The 17,944-nt window shown below is 38.6% G+C and overlaps 1 protein-coding gene across 2 annotated transcripts in view; it reads left to right on the top strand.

The window, feature by feature from the left end:
• The window catches only part of MCTP1 (multiple C2 and transmembrane domain containing 1), a 339,981-nt gene that overhangs the window by 59,294 nt on the left and 262,743 nt on the right, over positions 1-17,944 (top strand). For both annotated transcript variants that reach the window (XM_018560532.1, XM_018560531.1), the window contains exon 8: positions 10,906-11,092. In XM_018560532.1, the coding sequence (XP_018416034.1) occupies positions 10,906-11,092 (187 nt within the window). The remainder of the gene's footprint in view (positions 1-10,905; positions 11,093-17,944) is intronic.

The following is a 17,944-nucleotide window of genomic DNA, read 5'->3' as shown; positions in this document are numbered from 1 at the left end:
AAAAAATTATTTTCTATAGGAGTTGGACTATAATTATGCAAGACACATCTGGATAACTCTCGTGTAATTACTAGTTTACACGTTACATTGCCGTTGCTATTTTTCTCTTGCATTCCTCTCATCAACTAAAGTTTCACTAAAGACTTATTCAATGTTACGGTATGCTGACTGTCAGGTATGCTGTGTAGGCATTTATACTGTATATGTCTTTATTTTATATAAAACTCAGGAAAACTTACATTGACACAAAGAATTCATGTCACTGCGCTATCAGCTCTGTAACCTCCCATGTATCAGGTATCTACCAGTGAAATGTGATAAACTGGGGGGGGCCTAGACAATACAATCTTATGATTTATATATGAAGTGATATTATCATAAAACATTGCTTCCATAAAGTATGTTGCAGATTGTGAGATTGTGCGACTCATTTATAGAACATAGTTCATTTTGTTTTATTTGAAGATAAATGTAAAATTCAAGGTTATCAGATTGTCACATAGTAGCATATGAAATCATGCATTATGCTAAAATAATCACCCCTACCTGTCTCTCTCAGTATGTCAGTGCTGAATGTACAGTAGTTGGGTGTGCATGGAATGGCAATGAGTGTAGAGGGCCAGCACAGAATACTTATACAGGGCACATTACATGCATGAAAAGGCTGCATGCATAGATGTGGGGATTATTGTTTTTAAGAGTCTTTGGATAGCAGTAAAGGTCTACAAAGGAAAGCCATGGGACTAATCTGGGTTAATGTGGTTCCTTATTGTAAAAGCATTAACTGCCCAGTTTCCTCAGAATTGATATTTCTGTTTAGGGCAGATATTGAATAACAATTTCATGTACCTGTTAGGGACTCTGGTAGATCATTGTGCTTGCGTTTTTACGCATTTCTACCCCGTTGATGCCATGGCATGGGATTGCTACATACTTTAACTCTTTTGCATTGTATGTGAAGGAAAAGAAAAAGGAGTGGCAACACTTAGATCTCTAAGGTTTACAGGAACAGAGCCAGGAGCATTGTCAGAGAGATCTTACTGCTGGAGTCCCCAGTACATATCAGAAACTTGCAGTTTGAGCGCACGCGACTGAAATATTGAATGGACTGAGCAATTAACATCTAAATGAACTGTCATCTTAAATCTGCTAAATACATATTAGGTGCATGACAACTAAAGGTGTGCAAAGTCCTACATTTTGTTTTCTACAGGAAACATACAAAGCTTGAGTAGAAAAGACTGTCCCTGCCAGCATGCTGTAAAGAAGGACTCTTGCTCTCGGTGTTGAAGCAGTGGTCTCTCTGCTGAGGTGTGACATACCCCCTGCTGAGTCAGAGCAAGAGCTCTCCAATCTGCAAAGTGCATGCTCTACAGTATCAGGGGACATTATTTTCTACTTTTTAAGAAAAATTAACTAAGACTTTAGTAAACTTTTTCTTTTGATGTACCTGGAATGTATTTTGCTTGTTTAAACTGAAAGTCTAATTAGGCTTTAGAGTAGAGCTCTTACCTAAAAACAAAAATGGTTTTGTGTTATAATTATGGATCTACCACAAAGGTGTGTAGGTACTCATGTGCCACTTACAATGGTCACTTAGCAACAGATGTAGGGGTGAGTCTACTCTATGCAGGCAGGGTATCGTCTGGAGGTTTTAGGAACAAAATGACCAGGTAGATCCTTTTCACCTTTTCTGAAGGAAAAGGTGGCCATGATAGTTCATCTCTCTAAATATGTGAGTTCCTCCACTTCTTGAAATCATAGCCCCATAATATTGCCACTTAAAGTTAAACACAATATCAATGTCAATTACAGTAACTTATCAGAAAAATCATAATATAAAGAAAAGTCCTCATTAGTAGTACATGGATAATGTTGTCAAAAGAAGGTTTTTGCACTCAAAAGCGTCTGAACGCAAAATAGTGCGTTTGACCTGCTTTGACTGTAAAGCACATGCACAATGATCTCAAGTAGGACTTAGGCTGCATCCAACAAAACCTAAAATGCAGCCTCAGAATTGTCATCTACACTGCAACATAGAAGTGTATAGTAATCTACTCACCTACTGTATGTTTGACTTGTGTTTCAAAATCAGGAAAACAACACCCATGTACACAACCCCTTGTGGCCCTTAGAATTCAAAGATATGATCCAAACAGCTTCTATTCCTTCTATCGCCTGTGGTTGGGGGGGGGTTCATATTTTATTGTAGTGAAATAAAAGCAGAAATTGGAATTATATCGTAGTATGCATACAACACTCTTACTTGCATCTGCAGAATAAAAATGTGGAATAGTACTTAGCAATCAAGTATTCCTTGTTTTTTTAAGCTGGCTAAAGATCTAAAAGACAGTCAATCTCGCATGTACTATCCGGTCCAAGTATGTCTATGGCCCGCCTTTCCCTAAACAAGTGTAGCACTATAGTGCCAACTTCAATCAGAATTGGGCCTGAGATAGCTAACAGCTTATTACAAATGTCCCATGCAAACATACATGGCAGTAAGGCCTCAGGTGCATTTAACATTAAGTGTGGTGCTTCTGCAGTTTGTCCTATAAAAGTGTCACCAGTCAATTTGGTTACAATAAACTTAAACCAGTATATTAACTTGTATCAGATATGGAAAGGAGGTGAAGAAAATAATAGAATATAATAGGATGGTCTCAATCACCAGTCTAGGCTCTGATCCTCTTCAAAGGCTATCAAGCCCTCTATCTATCTTGTGGTATGTTTTCCCTCAGCCAGTCACTTACCACATCCTCCTAGCGGGGGACAGTCAAAGGTGCTTCCACAAGGCCAGTTACTCTGCTTTCAGGAATTTTGGAGTGGAGACTGCAACCTTAGCACAGGAAAAGCTCCAGGCAAGTCATTAGCACATCATCCTTGGGCATAAGCCCAGGAGAGAAAGACAGTGTGGTAGGAAGTGTGCCAAATATTTAACACCTTACCGAGCACACATCACCATATATGTAGAAAAATACTAAATCAGGAATGACCAGATTGCTGAATGTGCATGTTAAAGTGAGTGGAGAGAAGAGGAAGAAGCATTGAGGATAATGCTCCTGGCGGCATCTTATCTCCATAAAAAATATGGTGATTGGACAGGGGTTTTTAATCTTTCCAATCAATCTTAACCCCAGTCAGCAGTCCCTTCCAACTTTACCCACCGGGGCAACCACAGACTTGTGATCATCACCCACTCCAGCCATCTGTTCATCTCATGCCTATAGTCTGCTTTATTTCCACAGCTCGGCTGATAAAGAGTACTGTACCATAAACAAATCAAACATCTTAACAAATGCTAATTATGTCAACAGGAGTTAAAGAACAATGTGTGTTTTATTTCACCTAAGGAAATATTGTGTCATAAGAAGTGATTAAAGCTTCCAGCACTGTTGAGAAGGAAATGGAAATGTCATTAAGATTAAAATATCAAGCGGAGGTGAAATGATGGCAATCTCGATGTCATTATTTAATGCTCTTGACATCTGCATTTCTGTGTCCATATTGTGCTTGTGCTACCTTGCTATAATCAAGGAATAAATCCATAGGAGTGTTATACCTTTTATGAGGAGTGGTAATGCGGACAAATTGCCTTCTGACATATGTGGTAAATGGGAACGTGATGTGACGAACCTGGGGGATAATCCTGTGTCATGCAATTTTGATTTCGGTGCAGTTATTTCTATTGCAATATGGGTAGATTTATGGTGGAGGTTATTGCTGTGAAAATATGCGTGTTTATCTTTCAAATTAGATTAATTTGGTTTGTCTGTTGAGTCCATGCCATCATGTCCATTTTTTCCTACAATGTGTGATATTGTTTTTTTACAGTTATGGTGGTATATGCATATTTAATACATATAGTGGAATATTGTACGTGGATGTTTGTAGAAACTATTTAAATAATTTTAATTTATATTCAGAATTTGTACACAAATCCTGTCTCCTTGTTTGTAGAACATGTGGATTTACCATGATGTAAATTATCTCTGTGGTAATGCTTTAAAGAGACTGCGGCACCTTAGATTGTAAGCTCCTTGAGGGCAGGGATTGATTTGAATGTGCACTATGTAAAGTACTGCGTAAATTGACGTCGCTGTATAAAAACTTGTAAAATAACCATGTTTCATACGGATCCTAAGACAAATGGATATGAGACAATAATGCAAAAATGTTTGAAATATGGTTTCTAAACCAAAAATCCAAAACAAAACCCCAAAAATAGACTCTTGCACCAGATTTCACTTTTAATTTTAAACCCTTGTAGTAGTAGAGAATAGTATATACCAGTTCCAGTATGCAACAAAGATTCTTTAAAAAATGTGTTTAATGTTTTGAGGTCCATATACTGTATTATGTTTGGATCCAGCAACTTCCTGGAGTTTCTGCACTCTGTGTGAGCACCAACTTCCACTTTCTTTTCCCCAACTCACGGACTCCCTGTCAGCTTTAGTGCTGTAATATGATATAGCACTGAAGCAACAGTGGCAATGGCTGGCCAGCAAATATGAATGCTGCTGGAAACGAACACTAGAAAAGTCCTGCACATCAGCTCTGTACAGCACTGGCAGCCCACATGGCTGCTGCTGGGTCTTCTGTGTGCCCTCCCACCCTCAGCCATGTGACATATGAGATAACACCATGCTCAGTCAGCCATTGCATGAAGGGCACTGTTTTGTGTGCCATTAAAAAGTATTGCATGTTTGCACGGTTTGAATGCATTACGTCAATGCGCGGCACTGCCACTGAAAGGCCTAAGACATCCGCACCACCATTCCCAAATGTGATGAGGTTCAGTGGAGTATAGCGGCTATATTACACTCAAGGTGAGGGGGTTGTATATAATGCAAAACCAGTAGTTTTTTTGGGGACAGCCAGTAATTTGAGAACCATTATAAAAAAGACCCATTTTTTTCAGTAACACCCTTATGGCTTTGGCCAACACTTTGGCCAAGTTTGTCTGTCCCTGTCATTGTCCCACTTGAAGGGAACAGCATGGAAGACATACCTGCTATTTTGGCCAGGATTGTAGGGCTCACAAACATATCAGGTAGCAGAATGGAAAGAAAGGAGTGAGCAGGACTGAAAGAAAGGAAATTGACTTGTAGAGCCCGCTTTCTAGATAAAGTAAACATGAACTGACATTTTTGTAAATTAATTACCTTTTCCTTGCCTGGTGTATACAGTGGTAGTGCCAACGGTATGCCAGCAACAAGTGTAAACACTCAAGCAGTTTTTTTTTTTTTTTTAGGGACATGTAATTTCCATGTAATTTATTGGGAAGAGATATCCACACTGCAAATTAAATTGCCTTATTATCTGCACACCAAAGGTTGTACCGTTAGAGTTTCCACAGAAGCATACATAGGAATTGGATTTCTCACAGTCGGCTGCTTCTTTCTTTATTAAGGCAATTAACGCTTTTTTGCAACTTCATGACAGCAACTTTTAAACATAGCACTGCATGGAATCATTGGGCCCCATTGTGGATGCTCCTTTTTTATTTTAAATCTGCACAGCTGTGACAAACCACATAGAGGAGTGAAATTTAAAACTGATTCTCCAGATTCCTGTCATGAGCATAAAAAGGATTCTTTAAAATAAACACTAAACCTCATACTAAAATCTCATGAGTATGTGCAGCTTTTAATAAAATGATTCCTGAGGCCCTTGTTCAGGCCCTTTCTGGTATAGGGTGGCAATGCTCTGTCCCTGTCTATTGGTTTCACTCCTATGTTGCCACTCTGTCACATGCTCTCTCATATTCTTTGGTTTGTGGATACTGAAGTGACCATAGACGGGCTCAACTTATAGCAGAATTCTGATCAGCTGGGTAGGGTACACTGTCCTGGAGCATTGTTAGTTGTATGCTGAGAAATTATGTGTATCAGTTCCCAGAGCATGTACAAGTAGACAGGAAATGCCTGCAGAGAGGATGCTGGAGTGGATCAGCAGGATTCAGCAAAGTATGAAAAGATGTGAAACCTGTATTTTATTAAAAAAGGGGATTGTTTATGATACACAGTGCTTTACCAAGCTAAATATTAATTAGTTCTTATGTTTCCTAAAATGATTAAAAAAGCTATACAATACAATCTAGGTCTTCTGCATCATAGGTTGGGGTACTTTGTGACCAGAGTCCAAAACCCTGTTTTGCTGTTTTTATGTTTACAAAGTCTTGGGCATAGGATAATGGTCGTTTTTCTGGGGGTTTTTTACACCATGCAAGCTAAGCAGGCAGATATCTAAGACTAAATGTATTCATAGAACACTCCCTTGTCTGGTGATGACTGTCCAATGACAGTAATCATCAGCTGGAGACTGAGGTGCTTGTCTCCCAATTCCTTCATTATGGCCGAAGCTGTGATGTTGGCTGCACACTGTCAGATCTTGTTGCAGATCTAATCTGTCAGATCAACCAAAATTACCAACATATATGCAGTGTGAAGATCTTAATGACAATTTGAAAGGATCAAATAAAAAACAAAATCTGATTTTTTTTTTTTTTGTGGCCAGCTTCAGTAAATTCCTGGTCATAACATGAAAACAGACTGTGTGCTTCTGAACTCTCATGTGCACCTGCATATTCACATCATTTGAAAAGGAACTGTCCCATTTTTGGAACCAATTTGTTCCTGTTTCCTGCACAGTTGTCCCTCTTTTGATGTATAGACCTCCGTAAAGAAATGCATAATTTACTATTTACTAGGTTTGGAATGAATCCAGTACAAATCTGAGCTTCTCTGAACTTGGAAGGGACGTGGGGCCACCCAACCACATAGTCAGCTGCTAATTGGGGCATTCCCTGCCTTGCAGCTGCACATAAACAAGGGGGTGGGATGCATGTGCTGACATGATTGACCATATATGGCAACAAGGCCATATTAGATCAATGACATTAAATAAAGCAATCCCACCCCTTTGCAGATATGAGTGGGGAATTTCCTTGCTGTAGCTTATTGTGTGTTAGCTAAAGCAGCTTCCTTCCAGGTTCTGTGGAGCTTGAACCTTGTCCACACCTAAACTCATCCCTAATAACCAATAAAATGAAGTACAATTAAGATATGTAAGAATGTGTTTAGATTCTAGACGGCACCATCTGAACATTCTCGCCTTGCCCTGTGGCAGGAGGAGTCCTTCATAAGGCTTGGTGTCACCAAAAAATTGTAAAAGTGGGTTTACCAACTATTGTTTTGTTGTATTAATTCTTTATGATACACCTAATGGGGGGACTGGCAGCTGTATGTCTAATGCCTACATTCCTTGTGTTAAAGATGTGCCTGTATTCATCTCTAAAAGTTGAGAGGTGTTTGTTGACACCGCAGTTTAATAGTGTGGGAGAATGTAAAAATGATTAGAGGGGTTGCTTAATGAAACATCACACTTAATATGCAATATTGCACCCTAAATGCATTGGTGTGTTACTACAACACATTGGTATGAATGGGCAATAACACATAAATATTCCCAGCCTTCCTAGAAAATGTCAGTAGCAAAGTTGCAAGCCCAGGCTCATGAAGGATCTAAGTATTGTTAAAATACAGAAAGAAATAGATATAAAACAACTTGTAGCAATGTATGTAATATTATTAATAACTGCATCCACAAATTTGTATTTTATGTCTAGTGATTCTTTATTTGCAATGCTCCAACCCATCTGAATATTTGTGTGCCATTATTTCAGGTTTTTTGTCATTCCTGTACAGCCTTATGCTGCACGTTATTATTTTTTTTTTTTTCAAATTCCTTGACCTTCTACCTAAATGCACCATCCTCCAAGTGTGTCTTTGGGCCTTGCTAGTAAATAAGGAAAACAATACATCACTAAAGATACAGCTGAATGGAAGCTGACATACCTGTAATCAGGCTTTATCCCACTGTCCTTTGGATTCAATAGAAGAAATTCTTTCATATCAAATCTTAGATGATGAGGACTATTTGACCCACTTAGCCTTTCTATTTCTACTTGCAGCATAATACAGAATCACACAACTTCCACGTCTTCATAGTATAGGCTGGAGTCTCCATGGAGCACATTTGTATTTTAACAAAAGGGGAAACAGAGAAAAAAAATACAGCATTATGTTTAAGTGGCTTATATGTGACTAATGCCATTCGTTTTGTGCTCCTTGCTCTTGTAAACATGCTATTTATTCTGACTGTTTTTCTTTTTCATTCTGTCACATCTATTTTTTTATATTATTCTGGCTTTTGTTTTTCACACAGCAAAAGTGAGTGTCCTTGGTGTCGTAGTCATTTTTTTATGTGCATTTCACATTTTTATATGTTTGTTCTTCCATATTTTTGTTTTGTATGAAATATAGAGACTTGTACAATAGCCACTAGAGGGAGCTTTGTATTTCATTGCAACTGCTTAACATGGGTAGTGGATTATTTTCAGTAGACTGGAAGACACCTATGGGTGGGGGTGTGTTTGGGTTATTTATGAAAAAATACAGTAAGGAAAATGGGAATAATATGGAGATATCACATAAAAAATAAAGAGAATAGAGACACACATAGGACACGTAAAGGAATATAAAGTGTAATTATTGTACCTTGTTCCAGAGTATGATAAACTAAATAAACACAGCAGAGACAAACTAGAAGGTAGCTACTGATAAACAGAAGCAGAGTTACGTCAGAAATTCCAACTAATTATCACAGCATCAATGTATTTCCAGATAAAAATTATATTGTCTTCATTCTTATTCATAATGTAATAATTTAAAACCAGACACCAATTAATATTTATAGCATGCCCAACCTTCTAAACAGAATCATAAAACTGAAACTTGAAGGATCAATTTGGGCAAAAACTCCCTTTTGTTCCCCCCTTTTTTTTAAAGAGCCCCCCATGAACTTTCATTGTCTATCCTCCTTGCATTGCAGCAAGGTGCGGTAACGCACAACCACTATGTAGCAGTGATACAAGTTGTTCACAAAGATAACACACTAGTATAAGGATACCTGTTTAAACAAAAAAAAAAGTGATAGTTATTTTTTTTCCTCATTCCAATTAGATTTTAAAATTACATTCACATGGCTAAAATAGAGTGCCTTAAGCAGGGGTGTACCTAGCTTTTTTTTTCTGCCTGGGCTGCCGCTGTGGGTGGGGGGGGTTCTGGTGGTGCATGCTAAGAGGAAGGGGGTTGGGACTTCTTCTGGCTCTGGTCGGCGTCCCTCCCAGCTCCTGACAACCAGTAGCGTTACTGGTTGCCTGGTGCTGGTGGTGCATGCTAAGGGGAAGGGGGGTTGGGGCTTCTGGCTCTGGTCGGTGTCCCTCCCAGCTCCTGACAAACAGTGGCATCAATGGTTGCCAGGAGCTGAGTGGGACACTGGCTCTTAGCAACCTGGGACGCTCTGGCTGGAAAGTGGGCACACTGCAAACATAGTGCAGCAGAGCTGCCATACCATTCTACCTGCCACCCCTCCCCACGTGACCCATATAGATGCCGGCCGCTTTATTATAGGGACGGCTCTGGCTTTAAGCTCACCATACATGTTACAATCTAGCTGTACACCTAACTTTAGATTTACCAGAAATATGAGGACATACCTAAACTATCCACTTAAACTGTATCTATTCAGGCAGCTCCTGAACTACAGCATTGTTTGTTGGTTTTGATCTAAAGGAGATTGCAACGTGTGCAGTCAGGTTTAGACTTGTATAAATCTCTGTGGATTGAGCCTAAGGCATTTAAACCAATAGCACACATCTAATCTCTTTTACATACAGTATTTATCTAAAACATATCATAAAATAAACACTGGATTGACTATATATTCCCTTTAAATTAAATCTCTTTTAATGCATATCCATCCACCAAAATGAGACCCACGGCATATACACTTTGATAAATAAATGTTAAATTACCAACAAACATAAATAAACCATATCTGATATTTTTACTTCTTTATTGCCATTCAAAATACCTTGTTAAAATGTATGATGTGTTTAGAATACCGTAGAACCAATTAACATGTGTTCGTGTGATCATGTAAAATTTTTAACCCAATTATATATGTCTGCTTATATTGAATTTTCAATTGCCAGGCTTTAAATATATATTTATTCATGTCTTCCCTATTTATCCCAATCTTTTGGCCTCATGGTCACCACATTATTTTTCTCTTTAAATTCAACTGGCATTTTTATGAAAAAAAGGTTTGCGATGCATTAAGGTTCTGGGAGAGGGATTGTCCTGCAATTCACATTAAAGGGTAAATAATTCGCCTTGAGAAAGCTTTGCATTGCTCTGTCTTGAGCAGCAAGATTCGTTTTAGGTATGTGGTTAATATTGTTTGGAGAGATATAAGCTGTTAGCGTTTCTGCATTTCCCTGCTAAATATTTTGAATTATATTGGGAAACGTGTCTAATAGTCATCAACGCCCCAAATTATTTTATTTATTTATGTTTACAACCAATCATAATTCCTTTTTCATTAAGCTGAAATGTGATTGGTTGTGAATAGTAATGATACTTTGCACCTAAACATTTTTCTTTGCACAGCCTCACTGAATAAGCTGATCTGTTTACTTGAAATACATTAACTGCAGATATTTTAGAGCACACAGTACAGAGTTTGTTACAAAATGAACCATCCCCTTCATTACGTGTAACAGAATTGAGCAAACACCTCACCATATGATCTTCATTCTCTGAAATGAATAGGTTTTTTCAATTTATTTTCTTCTACATGGTTGACTGAGCTGTGTAACTGCTGGGCTTATGCCGTATTAGTATTTAAATGCAACTTTCTGACTCGGGGGAGCGAGATCGCAAATATGCAGATCCCGCATCTGATGTCGCCCTGTTGGCTTTATATGGGCTACGCTGGGCCCATCTTATTTTATTTGGTGAAGAGAGACACTTGCTGATTCAACATTTTTGCTTCTAGGTGCCAGGTTGACCTGTCGGCCTTGAGCAAAGAACAAACTCACAAACTCAAGATGAATTTGGAAGAAGGGGAAGGTTGCCTGGTTCTGCTGGTGACTCTGACAGCCTCATCCGCCATCAGTGTCTCTGACCTCTCTGTCAGCTGCTTAGAGGATCAAAAAGAGCGCAAGGAGATTCTGCGGAGATATGTACGTAATACCAATTAGATGTCTATCAGATGGTACTTTAGTGGCTACTAAAACACAACAGTCACAGTTTGAAGAAGATGAAATTAATTGTGGTTACGTGTAGCTGTTTAGTAAGTGCAGTGCCCTGTATTTCCAAATCTACACGAAATACAGTCTGGACAGCCATGATTAAAGCTTTAAATTCAGGCTATTAAAATCCACTGTTGAGGGGAATAACATTAATATTTCTTATAGGGAAACATGTTTTTTTTCAAAATTTAGGGTACTTTTTTTGTTATATAGTAAAAAATAAAAACCCCATTGGTGAATAAAAGCCACCAAAAGAAAGCTCTATCTGTCCCCAAAAAATGGTATGAAAATCGTTTCAGTAAAGCGTTGCATGACGGAATAAACATCAGTCAAAGTACCGCAGCGCTGAATACTGAAAAATGGCCTGGCCAGGAAGGGGGTGAAACACTATGGCCTTCAAGTGGTTAAAGTTAAAGCACAGTGAGCAGGATCACTTAGTGCCATACATAATACAGCAATATATACGATTATTTATTTTATAAACTGTGCATTTAGAAATTAGTTTATTCCAAAAATAAAAGCATAAGTTCCAATTCATATCTATGTGCGGGATATATGTAATATAAGTACTTTGCCATGCTTCATTAAATTTGTGGGATTCAGATTTTGTTTTATTAGGTTGTCATCTCTTATGGAAGAATTTGTTTGCATGGCAATGTTTTCTATGATTTCAATGTTTGTAAAAATTATCTGCGGTGAAAATGTTAAATATAATAAATAATGCACAAATGCATATTACACTCATATTATACATACCCATCACACACATACATTTACATATACCTCTGGTGCGCATAATGTTCAAAGTCTTGTAAACAGGTTCTTCTTTATATTATGTCAATCTGTGTCAATAATTTGTATTTGTGTGCATTGCTTATTCCATCTATCTATCTATCTATCTATCTATCTATCTATCTATCTATCTATCTATCTATCTATCTATCACAGCAACAATTAAAGAAAAATACAAACCAATAGTTTACTAAAAAATGAGGCAAAAGGCATTGCTCAGAAACCATTGCAGTATTAAAGCAATATTAAATTCAAACAAATTTTAAGCTATTTGAAATGCTGATGAAATCACTTACAATGGATGCTGCTTCTTGATATTTAAAAGTTTTAGTTTCCTGCAGAATCAGCTGGTCACCTGAGTACTGGTCCTGACTTCCTGTTTAGAGTAACTTCTTTCTCTCAGCAGAGTGCTATCCAGTCACCCTTGTGTGTGCTTGTAAGCTGTATGTGTCTCCACAAACGCACAGACACAGTAAATCAAGTTACCCCCCCTTCCCGACCCCCTCTCCTCCTTCCTCCCTTCTCTAAGCTAGTAGATGAACAGTTACTGAAGTCTACTCTGTCCCTTGGGATGTTGTCCTGGAGAGGAAGTTCAGGGAAGCTGAGCTGAGAGATTTGGAAGCAGCTGTTCAGAAACATGATGATTGTAAGTGTTTGGGCAATAATGTAAAGCAATGTTTGCTGAGCAATGTATATTTGTTTGATCTGGTGTCATTATTGGAAAAAAGTTTGAGAGTGTAATACTACTTTAAACATTGTCTCCTTATAGATAATAATATAGGGGGTTATTGCTGAAATGGAAAATGAGCTGAATTGGAGAATTTTTCCAAATCAGCTATTTTGGCCTAGATTGTTCACTTCTCCTGCCTTCTCCAAACTCTTCACCCTTTTGTGAATAGCCCCCATAATGTTCAATTTAGCTGTGAGAAGCAGGCATCTAGCTAGCATCTGATCAAGCTCAGAATTAGAGGTCATTTCTACAGGATATAGCCAAATATCTCCACCACGTCATATCATTGGTCAGATAGGTATGTTTTATTGTACATGTAGTAACTAATGCTATTTGGCCATTTCTGCATTATTCATTTGAAGCACAGGAACAAAACTCCTCTAATACTAATTGTAAGCCTTTTTTATATCATCAATTTCATGATTTAATTCCCTTTATAGAACATCAGTGAGCACTTCCACCAGACAGACAGCAAGTGGAGCTCTAACACTAGTGTTTGAAAACATAGACTATTGCTAAAAAGTAGGCTTGTAAGAGTGGAGAAAAAGCTATTTCCACTTAATATCACAAAGCTTTTATTGTACAGTACTGCAGGTGTTTAGAAGCCTTCTCTAGACACTCAGCCATTAAACCAAACTCTGTCTAACAAAGAGATGCTTAATTTTTTTTCCCAGATTATAAAATATTCCTACTCCCTGACTGGAATCCTTTCAATAACTGAATTTAATAAAGATGTGCCTTATCAGTCAGCGCAGATAACATGAAGTGCTGGTACTAATGCCGTACAATATTCTTCAAACAGATTAGCTGGATGTGCACCTTGGTAAATTTATTCAGGCTATCTCTACTGAATCAGCTGTCTGCTAATGCTCGAACAACTTATACTCCAATAGCGTTATCATAAACACACTTTAATAGAGGTGACTTAGCACAGCTAAACAAAACCTTTTATTCAGGAAACTAATGGAGACTGAAAGTGGTGTATTTAGATAGTTGAAGCTGCAATATTATGACAGAAATTCGTCTAGAAGGTTTTAACGCCCTTGGCCTCCTGCCATATAAAATTTCTTACACAGCAGAGAGTGGCGCAAGTAAAGAGGCACATACAGTAGCCGGGGAACAAGACACTTGCAGCTTCAATTCTGCTCAGCAGGACATCATGAGCGAGAAGCAAGTGCACAATGGCATTACCTGCTGTTACCTAGAGGTGGCGTTCAGTATGAAATCTGACATTTTGTATTGCTAGATCAAAGTTTAAAGTGACACTAAACTCAGGAGTTAAACCTTATGTGTGTATCTCTTGGCTGTAGATCCTCAAATCATCTCTGAATTGGTGCTGACACTGTCCTTACTTCTGGAGGGTGGTTAATATTGTTCCCCATGGTCCCTGTGTGTGTTGTAAAGCTCCAAGCTCACTCCCATGATGGAATACAATCTCAATACAAATTAATAAACTAACAGTTAGGTTGTATTCCATCACGGCATTGAGCTTGGGGTAGTGGCTACTTTACAACGTACACAGGGACCATGGGGAACAAAAGTAGCCACCCTGCAGAAGGAAGGACAGTGTCAGCACCAATTCAGAGATGATTTGAGGATCTACAGCTGAGTGATACACAAATAATAGAAAGTGAAGATCACCAGCGCTCAGAGGATAAACGATCAAATAACAATGTCCATTTATTCAGATAAATCGTCACAATAGCCAATGTTTCAGGGCCACACAGGGTACCTTCATTAGGGCAATAAAGTGAGTAGGTCACTGTATTGCCCTGATGAAGGGACCCTGTGTGGCCCCGAAACATTGGCTATTGTGATGTGATGATTTATACAAATAAACGGACATTGTTATTTGAACGTTTATCCTCTGAGTGCTGGTGATCTTCACTTTCTCCTGTTTGATGTGCACAGCGCCATCCATGGTTATCACTACGAGCACCACCATCGTGATTTGGCCTGCGACGCTGCAAGGAGTGCAGGGGGACTTTCTGGTATACTATGATACACAAATAAGATACATTTTTGTTGATAGTTAAGGTACTTGAATGCATTTTTAAGATTTAACTCCTGAGTTTAGTGTCTCCTTAATTCTCAGGTTGATGCATATTACAACTTTCTTGTATTTTGTAATGGACAGTTAGAAGCTAGCTCATTCAAATTCTGACTCTTAGTAGTTAGTGTATGTATAGGCAAGCATTGTTTTTTTTTGTTTTTTTTTGGTTGGGAACGGTTAGACCCTTTGTCAAGTGTTTTTTGTCAGTGATATCCAGCAAATTTAGGATATTCGTAGGCAAGGATATATACATTCCAAATATACATCGATCAGCGCCAAAACAGACACTCCTATTGCCAAAAGTGCTTCTTGAAATCCTTCACAGGGGGGATCCCGAGCACTGCATGAAAACACAAAACAACACCGCGCACCTTAAGCTCTGATGAAGGGGGCGTGAAAAGCAGAGCTCTTGGATTGCCCTTCAATCGCTCCAACTCATTTCCACAGCAGAATAGTCACTAAGGATCATTAGTCCATTGACGTTTCTAACCCTTGCTTCCTTTGTAAGTATACATTTTTGTATACCTCATTTTATTTATAAAATGTTTATTGCACCAGGAAAGGCGCCCGGTGTTGTTTTGCGTTTTCATGCAAGGATATAACCATAAATACTTCATAATCATCAGATCATAACTAGGACTGTGAAAGACCTGGGGCACCCTCAAGAACGTAGTGGTGGATGTGGCCTAATTGTGAGAGGGACGTAAAGTGGTATGGTTAAATATAACCAGACCCTATTGCCTGTATAGATGACACACGTATAACATAGTCCTTCATTGCCCAAAAAAAATATGCTTTAATTACTGTGCCACAAGCAAGAATCTCACAGACATGCCCAAACCTTGGCACTTGGAACCTGGAAAGGGGGCGAATGTGTGTTGTTAAATTGCACTGGATATTGGGTGTGGCCTAAAGGAACACGGTTGCAGTATATATAGTCTAAGCCTAATCGCAGTACACACTGCACACATACTGTATGTCGCAGTCTATGTAACCATAAAATACTCCTTAACTACTGTACCACAAGTGAGAGCTTCACAGACACACGTAAACCTAAAGAATTGTCTTAACCCCTTCGTGACGGGAGACGTACACTGTACGTCCAGCCACAAAGGGACCAAATGACTCGTCACGTACACTGTACGTGACGAGTTATTTGCTGCACTAGAAGGCTGCTAACCGCTGAGAATCAGCGGTTACCTTTCAGTAATGGATGTCTAACTATCTAGAGATCCATTACTGAAAGGGTTAACCTTTTTCAGACACCCGATACCTTAATATCGGGTGTCTGAGAGTCACAGCAAAGCGGACACACATGTCGGCTTTTGCCGGCATTCTGACAGCTCGTATAGATCGAGAGATATCTCTCTCAAGCTATACTGGCTTTTTTTTTTTTTATCTTTTGACTTTCAAGAATAGATACAAAATGTTATGTATTAGACACATAATGTATCTATTCTTGAAAGTAGAATGTTTAAGTTTTCTGAAACATTCACTGACAGCTGAATCCTGAACTGCTGCAGGATCAGTGTCACTAACTTATTATCGGCTGTTCTGAAGTTTGAAGCAGCCTGATAATAAAAAAAATGTATTAATTTATCAAGCAGTAATAGTGAGATTAATTCACAATGACTGCCTGATATAATTAAATAAATAAAATTTGTCAGTATAAAAAAAGTGAAAAGTGTAAATAAATAAAAAAAAATAGTGAAAAGTGTAAAAAAATTAAAAATAAGGGACAAATAAATGAATGTATGTATTGCATTTTTTTTTAGCTGTGCTGGTTTTGTTAAAAAAAAATACTACAAATCAAAACTGGGAAAAAAAGTTTTTTTTTACGTTTTTTCCTCTTTTTTTAATTTGTATTTGTCCTAAGTGAGGCGTTAGACACACATATGTGATATAAATATATAGCCCTATCTGTCCTCTAAAAAACAATATATAATATGTGTGGGTGCACTTTGTAAGAAAGTATATTACTGACGTGGAAGAATCACACAGCAAAAATGTCAAAAGTGTGTCAGTCATTTACGAACAGAAACCAAAAACAAGCTCAGTCATGAAGGGGTTAAAAAACAACAAAAAAACAGAACATGGACAAAGAGCTAACACTTTGTTGGAAAATAGTTGGAAACTACTTAGCAGGAGTATGAAATGTACAGCAGTAAGCACTTTCATATGTACTGCACAATGTACAGTGTGTAGTGCTTAGCAATATATGTCATAGGGCCCCTTATATTGCTGGTTAGCAGAAGAAAAGAATGGCAAGTGTCTGTGGCCAATGTCAGGGAAAAATGACTGACATTAGTGATCATCGGGAGAGAAAAATGACTTACATTAGTGGTTAGAGGGAGAAAAAAAATGTTTAGTGGTGGTGGTAAGTGGGAGGAAAAATACTTGGTATTGGTGGTCAGGGGAGGAAAAAATACCAGCATTGGTGGTTAGTGGGAGGAAAAAATACCTGGCTTTGGCAATTAATGAATCAATACCTGGAGTCGGTGGTCATTGTGTGCCCCCATACATTGGTGAACACTGTCTGTGCTGCCCTTACACTGGCAGTTAGTATCTGTACCCAATTACATTGGTGGTCATTGTAGTGGCCCCTTACAATGCTGGTCAGTGTAGTGCACCTTGCTGCATTGGCGGTCCGAATAGTGCCCCTTGTTACATTGATGGTCAATGTAGAGCCCCTTGTTACATTGGTGGTCAATGCAGTGCCCCCTGGTACATTGGTGGTCAGTGTAGTGTCCTCTTATATTGGTGGTCAGTGTAGTGTCCTCTTATATTGGTGGCCATTGTAGTGACCCCTTACATTGGTTGTCAGTGTAGTGCTTCTTGCTGCAGTGGCGGTCCGAATGTTGCCCCCTGTGTGATAGCAATAGAGTTAAGTGGAAACATTTTTTAATAAAACATTTCGTGAGCAGTATTACTCACTTTTATGATTGCTGGCTCTTGGCAGAGGAGAAAAAAACAGGATCCATGGCAAAGGAGGAAGGGGAGAGCTCTCAGATGAAAACACAAACTGTGGCAGAGTCAATCAGACTGGATCTGTGCCTTCTGTGCCTTTTGCCTGTGATCTTGTGATAATGACAGAGCGAGATCACAGGCAGGACTAAGGGCAAACCACTGAAGATCCAGAGCAGGTGCCTTGACTGCCCAATACCAGTTATGCCACTGATAACAGACAATCAGAAATTAATGTTGACAG

Source organism: Nanorana parkeri, unplaced genomic scaffold (assembly GCF_000935625.1).
Source record: "Nanorana parkeri isolate BGI_ZX_2015 unplaced genomic scaffold, ASM93562v1 scaffold462, whole genome shotgun sequence".
NCBI lineage: Eukaryota > Metazoa > Chordata > Amphibia > Anura > Dicroglossidae > Nanorana > Nanorana parkeri.
Note: the sequence above shows the minus strand (reverse complement) of the source record. Positions and strands in the feature narration are given on the sequence as shown.